This window comes from Paralichthys olivaceus, chromosome 11 (assembly GCF_024713975.1).
Source record: "Paralichthys olivaceus isolate ysfri-2021 chromosome 11, ASM2471397v2, whole genome shotgun sequence".
NCBI classification, from domain to species: Eukaryota; Metazoa; Chordata; class Actinopteri; order Pleuronectiformes; family Paralichthyidae; genus Paralichthys; species Paralichthys olivaceus.
In genome coordinates, this window is record NC_091103.1 from 2,643,003 (window position 1) to 2,656,113 (window position 13,111).

At 42.6% G+C, this 13,111-nt stretch overlaps 1 protein-coding gene across 4 annotated transcripts in view; it reads right to left on the reverse strand.

Moving 5' to 3' along the window:
* bcas3 (BCAS3 microtubule associated cell migration factor) overlaps positions 1–5,065 on the reverse strand; it is a 258,376-nt gene extending 253,311 nt beyond the window's left edge. For 3 of the 4 annotated variants that reach the window (XM_069533987.1, XM_069533989.1, XM_069533990.1), the window contains exons 1-5: positions 4,926–5,065; positions 2,891–2,984; positions 2,643–2,697; positions 2,073–2,148; positions 1,589–1,695 (exon numbers count right to left, since the gene is read on the reverse strand). In XM_069533987.1, the coding sequence (XP_069390088.1) occupies positions 1,589–1,695; positions 2,073–2,148; positions 2,643–2,697; positions 2,891–2,961 (309 nt within the window). In that variant the 5' untranslated portion in view covers positions 2,962–2,984; positions 4,926–5,065. The remainder of the gene's footprint in view (positions 1–1,588; positions 1,696–2,072; positions 2,149–2,642; positions 2,698–2,890; positions 2,985–4,925) is intronic. The other variant, XM_069533988.1, reaches the window with a different exon arrangement.
* Between the last annotated feature and the right edge of the window lie 8,046 nt (positions 5,066–13,111).

A 13,111-nucleotide genomic window follows, 5' to 3' on the forward strand; every position in this document is an offset into this window, starting at 1 on the left:
CGTCTCCTTTCCTGTGATGACCTTTAGATTACATTACTTCTTTCTTTATACCGCTATTATTTTAACTGTTCTATTATTATCGTAATGACTCATGGCTATTACCCAAATACTGTCATTGTAGTGCAGGAGAATTTATTTCCGGACTGTTGTATCAGACTGGATCAGTTTCAGAGGGAGAGATTCAACCATGAAGCTAAACTAACAACTGTGCAGCTGCCGTTTTACTCAAATACATTTAAAAGAACAGCACCGCATGTGAACTTGTATCCAACTGTATCCGTTTCCATTCTGCTCAAATCTAAATTTAACTTTTTGAGTGGCTGCACGAACTTAATCTGTCAGTCACATCTCACTGACAACACCAACAAAACACAGCTCGTGCTCTATATGTTTATTTGTCCACCGCCTTTGTTCAGAGAGCTGAGGAGGAGGATCTGAGGACCTGTGTTCCAGCTCTGGTTGGAGGGTGAAGCGCTACTGTCAAAAACATGGTCAATGCTCCCATCTAGTGGACGATAAAATGATTGATGATGAGTTAAACCTGCAGAGAACTAAATGCCATCCAGACACCCACTACTAAATGTATATGAATCAAAATATCAGCAATGGTTCAAGGAACTTCATATATAATAAAATTGTTCCTAATTACTATTGAATATTGTCATTGAATACTGAAGTGCAATATAATATATCAGTTTTTTGGTATCTTGTTTCAAATGTTATGGTCGTACATGTTTACAGGTTGTTGGACTAAGGTTTGAGTATATTTATGAATTCTTCTGCTTTGTGTTTACTTGAACACTAATAATATTCATTTATAAGCAGATACTTTTAACAACCCCCCCTCGAATACAGCTAACCTATAATACTGTGTACTTGTAAGGAACCACAGATATGATACTTGTTATAGCTGAAACTATGTTGTATTTTATTTGTCAGCGAATGATGAAATTGTAACTGGGAATTAAAACAATATTCAATGTGGGTAAAACAAAATGTAGCCCTACGTACATCTCAAAAACTCGTGCAGTATTTTACATCTTTTAAAAGACGTGTTTATGATGAAATAAATAAGATATTGAATCCGTCAAACCTTGGTAGTAATAACCACATTTGTCTCTGCAGCAAACTGACAAGAAAAACAGCTGAGCTGCACAAAACACAGATAAACTGACTGTGTGTTTTTTCTTGTTGTTTATTTCTAACGGTTGATCTTCAGGTACACTGGTGCTCTCCGGCCTCAGACATGTCCTGACACGTTCCGTTTGGCTTTTGAACTCAGCATGGACACAGTATTTGCATAACACGATAACATGTCAAGTGACATGATGAGCCTTATAGCTCGGTGGCATTTCAGTTCAGAGTGTCATAAACCAACTGGTCTAGGACTTGTGGTTTTGAAACAGAAAGTCATAACGTAATCATTTAAGTCCTTGCTCTCAAAACATGAAAACATGTCAGGTTATCTGTGTATAACATGAAACCATGTCTTTAAACAAATAGGTAGATAATTGGAGATCAACTGACTGTACTTGGATACTTGTGGGTCAATATATTTAGACTTTTTTTATTTTATTTATTTACTTACAGATACGCCCCAGATCTGCATCCCATCTGTGTAGCCAATCATGAGGCAGAGGGGAGGGTCAGTAGTTCCACTGTGCATCTCCATGAACTCTGGGTTGCGGGCAGTGTCTGTGCAAAAAGAGAGGAAGACATAATTCATATTCATAAGATCCATGAATTATTCCCTGGTAAATCTGGAAAAAAAGCCAGATCTTGCAACGTTAAAAAACCTGGATCCGCCTGATCTTCCCTGACCCATACCTCACCCCCCCCCACCATGTTTTGTGGTGATCCTTCTACTATTCTTGTGTAATCTTGATCACAAACACACTAATCAACCGACAAACAAATAAACAGGGGTAAAAACATAACCTCCATATCCAGTATTATTAAAAAAAAAGAAAGATATATAAATATCATCTCAAAGACAAAAGCAGCTAATCATTGTGAAGCACTGACATCTGTTCAATCCTCCGAAGGCTCTGACACTGAAGTGAAAGACTCACCGTTGACGTCAGCTTTCTCGAACCGAACCCATATAATCTTCTCTTTTTCATCAGTGAGTGGAGAACCAGTATACGCCTGTAGAATCACAGGAAAGAGAACACACCTTTGTTTCTGTATGTTTGACACATCTTTACTGTACTTTCTCTGCTGTCTATCACGTCAAACTTTCATTAAACCTTTGTGCTCCATTGTCTTCTCCTTTCTTCAGTGTCAGATATAATTTCACTTGTTACGATGTCAAACTTACATGAGATAGAGAGATTTCTGTGTGCCTGTGTAAACTACAACCTAAATGCTCCTTTCAGGTACAAGGCATTATGGGAGTTTTCAATTTCTATTGTCAAGATATATTTGTATGCATCACAGCTCATTGACTCACAATGATTTTGTCGGATGTCAATTAAATAACTTTGGAACGCTACGGCCATTCTAACTCTGTAGCTGTTTCAATACGTCTGTCTCACCTCATGATCAAGACATAATGGACTCATTAAAATCAGTGATGTTGTAGGGTGATGTGATACCACTGCAGATGTTAGTCTGGGTGAACTCTTGGAGGAATAAAATACCTGGGGGACGACATCCTGCAGGAAGGTCACCACACTCTCCATGTAAGACTGCTCCCTGTGACAGGAGGAAGCTTGTCATCACATATGATAATGCAGTTATCAACGTAACTCAGTCAAACGGTATTTCAAACTCAGAATATCTCCACAAGTGTTGGTAGAATTCTCTAAACGTATATCTGTAGTCATGCAGCAGTATCAGTGACCTGCATGAGGGGAACATTTAAAGGAGTAAAATAAAAAATTCTTACGTAGCAGCTTGTGCTCGCACCAAAACCCCTCCAGCACAGCGACTTGGTCTGCGCGGGGAGTCGGATGCCATCTTGTCTCCTGTTGGTTTTTATCCTGAAAATATATAATTTTAATTAAGTTTAACCTCATAGCAGCAGGACACAAAATATATAATCATGTTACAATCACACTAACTTGCAAACTTTTCAGCAGCACACTTGTCTTGAATTGTACTTAAAAGTCCAGTGTGTAAGATTTAGGTGAAAGAGAACTATTGGCAGAAATGCTGTGATGTTTTCACTAGTTCATTTCATCTAAATTATACGAATTGTACTTTTCTTTACCCCAGAAAAGGCCCCTTATATTTAAATACTTTATATTTACGTGGATGGGACCCTCTCTATGGAGGCCGCCATGTTTTTTACATTAGTCCAGACTGGACAAACTAAACACCTTTTGAGTTTTTATGTCACTTAAAGGTTACCCAAGTTTCTTTTTCATGTTTGGAAGAAGAGGGTGAGGTGAGGGGTGTTCAGCTTCAACATGTAACTTCAATATCACAAAATTCTACACACTGTACCTTTAAGATATCATTCAAAATAGAGCAGTATCACAATTTGTGAAGTATAAACAACATTTTACCAGTAAACACAGAGAATGGTGGTGGAAGAGAATGCTGAAACTGCTTTTTATCAATAACAGCATTTTCACAAATGCGCACAGAGTTGAATCAACTCTCATAATTCTCCTAATATCAACTTGACGATCCATTATGTGCTTTAAGATGTCGCCCTACTCAACCATCATTTTAATCAACACAATCGACAGCTTTTAAAATGGCCATGAGGTTAAAACAGTCTACTGAAAACCTTCTCAGAGTAGGATTTATTCTAGTGGTATTTAAATTGCACATCCAAGCATCTACTCAACAACCAATCAAACATTTTTATTTTTAAGGCGTAGGAGCAAACAACAGTTCTATTGGTGTCTTGCAGACACGTCACTGGACTGTTTTAATGAGGTAAATGTCTTCACAGTCCTTTCAACGTCTTTAAAGACCAAAAAGTGTCAACGAGTGCAAAGAGTGAGTGAAACAAGCTCCCTACAGTTTGTGTAAGATCACCCTTAGGGAGCGCTCAGTTAAAAGAAGACAACACCCAATGGCTTCTTATCAGTAAAAGAAGACAGCACCCGACAGGAAGCTCCAACTTCTGACTGCAGTGTCTCCTGCTGACATCTCCGTGTCCGTCCTGCGAGCAGGTCAAAGAGCTGAGACAGCCGCTTCAGAAGATCCCGAGCATGCTGAAGGAATTCTACTGCATCTCTGTCCCGTGAGCTCTAATGGATGCCTGGACAGGAGGAGGTGACGAGTGGACACTGGATGGACGCACATGATGGGAATATCAACCGAAGCAAAGCTTAACGTCGATGATGTGCAGACGTGCGGCATCAGGATGCAGAGACTGACTGTGATAAGTTCCCTGTGGTAAAATAGATGTGATCGAGCGAAACCAACCTGCAAATCATCAACTAAATATTTCTTACATTCAACCATCATGGACCTGACTACAGTAACCTCAGCTGCTGACCACTGACAGAGGCTGTTGATGCTCTACGACCTGTTTCAGTGGAGTTAACGTGATGACGAAGTCCAGTATCAGTGTGTGTGTGTGTGTGTGTGTGTGTGTGTGTGTGTGTGTGTGTGTGTGTGTGTGTGTGTGTGTTACAAACCAACAACAACAACAACAACACACTGAGGGCTGCATGTCTCCCCTGACTGACGTCAGGAGCTTCTCTCACAAAGAATGACTCACGTCTCATTCATTTAGCTTGTGGCAGCAACAAGCGGCGGACACACACCTGACAGCTGCCAGAGACACACCAGCTACAGGCTAATGCTAAAGTGATAAAGGTGGACGAGGAGCCAGCAGCTAACTTGGCTAGCTAGCATTAGCTGATATAACTGCCTGCAGTGAAAAGCTCGAGGACCAGGACCCATGCGTGTGTGTGTGCGTGTGTGTGAATGTGTGTGTGTGTGTGTGTGTAGATACGAACCCGAGCCGGTGGACGCTGACGGAGTCCTGGGGTTCGAACTTGTGTGCTGGTTCGTGGCTCTCCACCAAAAAATGTCAAAACACAAACAGACGAGATTTGCGGAACTGTGCTGTGTCAGCGGGAGCCAATCGGCGCACGGGAAGGGTCGCGTCCAGCCAATCAGACGGCAGCGAGGGCGGGACTAGCGGCTGTCGCCTATCAGAAAGGGAGAATTTTTCAAAATAAAACCCTGGATGTCCCATGTCCCCAGTGATCCGTGTCTCAGTCTTTGTCTGCAGACACTGTGGAGTAATGGAGGAGCAGTGATACAGCACAGGACACTTGGCTTTGTGCTTCGGTAACTTGGGCAGAATTCACCGAGTGTCAAATAGCAGAGGAAGCACAGTTTGCATCAGTGTTCACCTCAGTGATGGTTGATGTAAACTGATGTTCAGGCTGAAGCTGAGTGGAGCTGTGATGGAGTGAGGTCACTAAACGTCACTAAAGCATTTGTTTACAGCAGACATTTTGACATCACAGGCCTTGTTCATGTCAGCACTGAGCCCGGTGTGTTTCCTCAGCACATGTCAAAATGGCTGCAGTTTAAAAAAGGTCTGTAAGAACAATGAAGATGAAACTTCTATCCTTCACATTGTGAAGGAACATGTGTGTGCACTGTGCACTGCCTGACTATAATGTGTTGGTATATTTGGCCTTCAAATATTTTGATTAATTTGTTTTAATCCAAATCTAGAAGAAAATCAAGTGTGAAAAATGAAGGGATCTGAATTCTCTCTACTTTAAATAGGCTGATACAGAAGTGGGTTTTCTCCACTTGTAGAAATTAAGAATCACTTCTGCTCACATGCACAGCCCTTCATAAGAGCTTCTGAATTAGCTGATGTAGAAGTATATAATGGTGGTTTTTCTATGACAGTTTTACGAGTAATGTAACAAATGGCACCAAGTAGAAAGCATATCTCTACCAATGCCAAACAGTCTTCTTCAATTCAATTAAGCTGCATCAGTTCCCTAAATGTGCCAGATTTTTTTCTATCTTGCAAAGTTGAGACACTGAAAAAAACCCTTTGGGTTCGCCCCCATAATGCATCCTTCCACCAAGTTCCTGAGTCACTACGAATGGATGAGAATTTGAGTGGATCTGCATTTTGTGAATCAAAATAAGGTGGTGATTAAGTTACTGTACAGTAACAAATATTCCTCTCAACCATATCAGACAATGTATATGTTGCCTGTGTTTAATGTGAGCAGTTTGCAGTTTGCTCTGTATATGTTCTATGTATTTGACATAAGACATGTATATGCAATATGGTGATAAAGTGGCCAAGCAGCTTTGGCAGAGGTTTGCACTTCTCTTCTAGTCAGTTGTGGAGTGGGTTAAGTTTTTATTGTCATAGTGTTTGGACTGGACATCGATCATGATCTGAACTACGCTGATCATCACTGATGCTGTCAGCTGCAAATATTGTCCATGTTAAACTGGCTTAAAACTGGACCATGGGAAACACCGCTGTTAGACAAACACTGTGTGACAGGCAGGGCAGGAAGTGGCTTGACCATTGTGTTCAGTGTCCAGGCCAGTTCTGGTGAATGTTTGATTTAGTCGACGTAGAGACCAGCCTGGAGAGAGATGCACTGAATACTACTGATTTGTTGAAGTAGCTTCTTCCATATTGGGATTCATAAGAACAATCAGAACCAAGAAGGCTAATCAAGCTTGTCAGTAACTTCATTGTAGATACAGAAAGCCCTCATTAATCAGGTATCTGAAAATGTAGCAGTGATATTGTCCTTGATGGTGATCTTTTTGTCGGACTTGGGGGATACAGGACATGAGCCTCACAGATTGAAGTCTTGTTCTTATAAGATTGTTGATGAGCGCAGAAAAGCTAGAAGGACGTTTGAGGGGATAAATGATGTAACTAGTGGAAAGGCTGTGGTGGCAAAGGCCAGAGAATATTAAGCGTCTTGAGTCAGAATGGTTGAGAAGGGCTGATTGAACACAGGCACGGTGGCAGAGGGTCATCCACAACAGACTTGCTCGGAGTATCAGTGAGGCTGAATGAGACGTAGAAGAAGTGGATATCCTCCAAGACTGAGAAGCCAAAGAAAAACCTGCTTGTGTTCGTAAAAGGTTAAATAATGTTGGTTTAATCAGTCTTGCAAAGTGTCATTTGACAATGTTGTGTCTGTGTGAGAGAGCGCAAGAGAGAGAGAGAGAGAATGAAATACTAAACTAAAATATTTGAGAATTTAAAATGATCAATCAAGACAGTTTTTTAAGCTCACATTTTCTGAGCACATTTTCTTCACAAATGTGTGATTTCAGGGGTACATGTGTTCCTCTGTGAGCGTCGTTCAGGTTGTGTACGACCCAGTCGACCTGGTTCAGTGTGGAACACGTGGGATGAGGAGCAGAACCTTGTTAACATGGTTTTCAAATGGTCTTCCACAGAGAGCCCACCAGGGGGGTTTCTGTGAGCCACACTTCAGTGCAAAGAGTAGAGTCACAGCATCTGCTTGTGTTTGACATCACTGACCAGCATAAATACCCAACACAGTGCACACACCCAGACACACAAAGACACACAGAGAGGAAACCATTCAACATGAGTTGTTGTGATGTAATTACTTTTCATGTGATGTGAAAAATTATTCAAAGTCAATGAGATGGAAAGTGTTCTGCAGTCTATCACAGGAACTGGCATTGTTTACTTCCCTCCAGCACATCATTTGCTCTATCTCACAGTCACAATTATTCTCTCTGTCTTACTGTCATACACATTCCACTACAGTGTATCACACGCCTCATTTAACGAGACGCTGGCGTGCGCATGCGTGTGTGCAGCCCCTCGTGTGTCTGCTGCTGCATTGTGGGGGGTTTTCTGTTTGTTTTGCCAGTTGGTTTTAGGATGCATCTTTTAAAGTAAGTAAAATAAATCTCCCTCGGAACCATCTCACACACACAAGGTCTCGTTTTTTTCCCCCAGTGATGTTGAACATTGTTCCATGCACCGATCATCATTCTGCCATATTTGAATCAAAATGTAACGACAGCAGAGGTTTTGCCGAGCAGTCCAAAGTTTTTAACACTTTTTAATTTCAGGTGTAAATTCAGAGGCTCAGAGGATCAGACTGAACCCTTTACATAATTAGTCCTGTCTTTGGATATATTGTTCAATAGATTTGAGATCCTGTTTAATCAGTGACAGTGTGCATCCGCTTTACATCGTTGTCCTGTTTACACTCATTAAGACACAGTGATATCAAACCACGTGTCTGTTTCAGTACAAATGAATCAGTGTGTCAGTCTTCAGCTGCACGTTATTGAGAGAACGTGATGAAACGATCATATGTCACTGATCATAACAAGGAAGAGCATGGAGAAAAAGTCAGAGTGAACCTCGGTGGTTGTGTGTGTGTCCCTTGTTTCCAGTCAGATATCATCCTGCAGTTGTGGCCTTTGTCCATCTGATGGCAGTATGACTCCAGCTCTGAAACCTCCTCTAAATCCTCCCTCTTTGTTCTCCTGCCAATTCTGCCTCCCCCCCCCCCCCACTTAGAACATCTATGAGAGGAGAGAGAAAGAAAAAAAAATGTATCCCCGGGTTAAAATAAATAGCCTTTCACAGTTAATTTAATTGACTATTTTGTACAAAATCGAGGTAATTCCGCCTCGGCTGCAACCGCAAACAAGAATAGCATTGCCTTGGCAATCAGTTACCATGCAAACACAGAGAGAGGCTTTAATCTGCTTCTATCACAGAGGAGCCATAGCTGAAGTTTGTTCAGACACTGTGAGGCACCTGTTTTCTTAATTGTTGTAACATCTTTGCAGCATAAAAACACACTCTCAGTGGAGCAAGGGATGAAGGGAAAGATGTGAAATATTTTACATTCAACAAGAGGAGTAGAGAGAGCAGCAGAGTAAAGGAAGAATGAGCTACATTTAGACTTGTGTTATATCCTTATTGCATTACTCTAAAAATGACATACATCTGCACAGTGTGTATATTTTGCCTCATTACGTTTTTTGTAGGAGTCAAATTTCCTCGGCCAAATTTCTAAAATAGTAGAATTTCTTATAATATTTCAAATTAAAGTCTTTTATATTTCATTATACCTGTTCTGAGGTGTGAAATTGTCTCTTTATGTAATTCCAGAGGTTTAGAGTTTGGGTCAGTGACCGGAAGTAGTCCTTCTCCTCCACTCTCTAACTTCTTAATCATCTTTCTCTCCTGCTGATGCATGTGTGTGTGTGTGTGTGTGTGTGTGTGTGTGTCCCTCGGTGTCTGCCTGTTAAACAGAGAGCATGTCCATCTGAGGTGTTGCTGTTCTCGCCTGTCCTGCTACCTCCAGCTGCGTGTCTACCGCCCCCCACAGGCTGGCCGAGGTTACCCCACGCTGACCTGTTTAATTGTCTGCCTGTCCCAACGCCCAACGGTGAGTGTGTGTGTGTGTGTGTATGTGTGTGTGAGTGTGTGTCCCTGCTGAGCTGAGGAGGACAAGGGACACAACACATGTGCACGTACACAAGGAATACACACACACACACACATGCACACAGACGCACAAGACGAGAACAACACCACACAGTGTCTCTGTCAGATACCGTCGGGCCCATGTTGTAAGTGTGTGTCCCATTAAAATGTGCTTATATCAAGGAGCTTCTCTCAAGTCTGTCCGTTGTTTCAAGTGTGATGAAACAAGTGCAAACATCCCACCCACAGAGTAACTGCAGCTTCACACCAACAACGAGAGCAACAACTCCGAGAGCCGAGGCTGCGTCTCGGTACAATTATGAGCTGAATTATTTCTAAAAATCATGTCTGGAAATATTAGATGTTAGTTTGACGTGTGCAAAATTGCTTAGGAGTTTTACGATGAACAATGGCCATGCTGTCGAGGAGAGGATTCCATCCTCTACTGTATCTACTGTTTATTGTGACTGCTCGGAGATGATGTGCTTTTTTCTTCTGTGTGTTCAAAGAGTTTTAACAATTTAATAAAAGTACTATATCATTACATCATGACGGGGGCGAACACCTGAGTGAACGGCAGCTTCATGCAACAAGAAGGTGTGTGGAGATGGAAGGCAACACAGTCTGCTTCTGCCTGGTTCAACCTCTGGGAACAGGAACAAAAGAAGGTGGTGCCTGTTGAACTCCATTAGAATCCGAGGAGTGTTGACTGTCTGAACCTGAGGGATAAAACCCCTGAGTTTGCTCAGATCAATATTCTTTTAATGAAAACATATTTTATACCAAAGAAGATTAGATAGACTCTTTTCTATTTTTAGCAGCAATGCATTTGTTTGTTTGTTTGCACACATTCATTCATTAATTCAGCTCATTCTGAATCTGCTTGTTGTCTTTCTCTCTCTTTCTCGCTGATCCACACACACACACACAAGTAATCTATATTTTCTATGTTATAGTAAACACTGGAATTAGAGTCTGTGAGTGGATGAATTCACCTCTCCGTATTTTACCCGGAGCAGGTGCATGTGTGAATGCAAATGTCCAAGTCCGACATTCCGTAGTCCCTGCAGACTTTATCTTTCCCGACCTCCTGGATGTGAGGTAGAGCACGCGACAGACGCAAAAAATGACAAAACAAACAACTCCCAGTGAAAAAGCGGCGTCTCACACTGACGAAGATGTCAAGAGAGTTTGTGGTGATAGCGGTGTTGCGGTGCAGTAAACATGATCACATGATCTCCGCAGCAGAGTTAACACGTCACATCCTGCCTCTGTCTGCTGCACCCAGCTGCTCCGCCTCTAACCTGAATAGAGCGCGTCTGGCAGCGTAGGAAGCTGGAAGCAGTCGTTTATTTTCAAATGATGAGGAAATATTTGTTACTGCAAAGTAGCTTTTGCTGGACTTTCTTGAAGCTGCAGGAGGAGGAAGAGTTTGATGCTGGTCATTTTCCCACTTTTGCACTTACCTGAGCTCAGATCCCAGAGCCCGACAAGACACCTCCAGATGCGGGGAGTTTGAATCATTATGCATCCTGCACATTCACAGGTTACTTTCTGCTCCAGATATATTTCCAGATACAGATCACATGTTAATGCCAGGTGTAGATAGTGTCAAGGAAAAAGTCTCTTAATTTTTAATGCCACAGCAAACATGACTCTCTTGGCAGCAAATCACGAGAAGAAATATAGAGCAGATTCATATGAAATCTATACTTTGTGTCATGTCGGAGAAGTGGGTACTTTCCAGCATGTCTGTGAAGTGAGAGCTGAGAGGGATTTCATAGTGTGCTCTCAGTCGCGGATCATAGATGCTCAGCCACCCCAGGGCAACATGGGGCATCAGGATAAACTACAGGCCAAGGGAGGGAGGCTGACATGTTTCTTAACTGTGTGTGCGTGAGTGTGTATGAGTGTGTTTGAGTGTGGAGATCATGGGTGTGTGGGGGCTATTAGTGGGAGGTGTGTGACTTGGGGGTTGGTAGTGGTTGCGGTAGGATGGATACTGAGAGATGGTGTGTTTGTGTGTGTGTGTGTGTGTGTGTGTGTGTGTGTGTGTGTGTGTTTGCACTTCCATGCCAGCCCCCAGGCTGGCCCCATAGTAATTACACACTCCAGTGGCTGGACTGGGAGGGAAATTGAAGGCCTGGGCTGGAGGCCCCAGCTGCCTCACTCTCCCTCCCCATCAGCCTGCTGCTGATTGAGCTTGCCTGACACACACACTCACACACACACACACACACACACACACACACACACACACACACACACACAGACGCACACACAGATATGTATGGCCACAGCCATGGCTGCACATGTACACGTTTGCTCTATTTCAGTTTTGCATACACAGGCACTGCCTTACTCTCTCACTCTCACATGCACACACAAACACACATACACACACACACATGCACACACATGTACACACACACAGTCACATACGACAATCCTCAGAGGAAAAACTGCTTTGTGTCGCTGTAATGAGATTCTCTCACACCCGGCCTTATTTACCAGCCCAGGCCAATAAATGGTGGGTCTGAGTGAGGGCTTGGTGTTCGTTTGTGCATGCATGTGTACAGTAAGATTGTGTGTGAGTGTGTGTATGTGTGTGTGTGTGTGTGTGTGTGTGTGTGATAGGGTAAAGGTTTGTGAGTGAAGGTGACATGAGCTCATTCGACCAGCTTCTCCTCCCAATGATGACGTCCTCAGATCAAAACACCTCCTCCTCCTCCTCCTCCATCATCCGGCCTGAGGATGTTCAGGTGGCGTGTTATAAAAAGACTGGATGGGATTTTTGATGATATCCTGGAAATCTAAAAGAAGACAAAAAGCAGCATGGCTGTCATTGATTACCCGGCCATGTTTTTCTTTGGAGAGGCATGTGTCCATATCCATCATGTGTCTGTGCTGAAAAGGCTCTGGCCTGCACCCAAACACTGTCATTCCTGATTATGATAGGTTTTGGGGGGGGGGGGGGGGGGGGGGGGGGGAACTCAGGTTAGTGTGTTTCAAAGCCAAATTGGCATTTGTTCCTCATCAGTCCCTTTCCTTGTCCATCACATGCACCACACGCTCCACTGCACAGCACTGACTTCATCTCCAGTCTTTGAAAGTCGGATACTCACAATTTAGGACTCCAGGAGTTATCGATACGAACAAAGGGACTTTTCTTTCTCCGTATTTCATGCGCTATGTTACATTCACTGTTTATCATTGTCGTGATACTGCGGTGTTGCATTTTTTTCCTGCTTCATCAATCAGATGATAAGATTCAGCAGATGGAGTTTACTTAGTGCTCAATTTTTGTTTTGTTTGAGGGTTTTTAACAAGCATCACAGCTCCGAATGATTTTTTTGATTGTTAACCTTGTTTTCAAACCCTTTTCAGGCAGCCGTTTGCTTTTCAATGAGTTCGTAAATATTTCCAAAACCCTTATATAAGTGTGGCATTTTTTCTTATGCTCTTATTGGCTGTTAAGAGCGAAAGAGATAGAGAGAGAGAGAGAGAGAGAGAGAGAGAGGGAGAGAGGGAGAGAGAGGGGAAGAACCCAGGTCTGTCACCTTTTATTTGAAATTCAAATAGTTCATGTGGAGAGAAAAGTTCCTATTTGAAGTGTAACGACCCTTTCGAGTCCAGAAGCGCATCAGACCGTCGTAAGTACTTTGTCTCTTGATCCAGCAGAGGGCGCTCACAGTCAGCTTGACC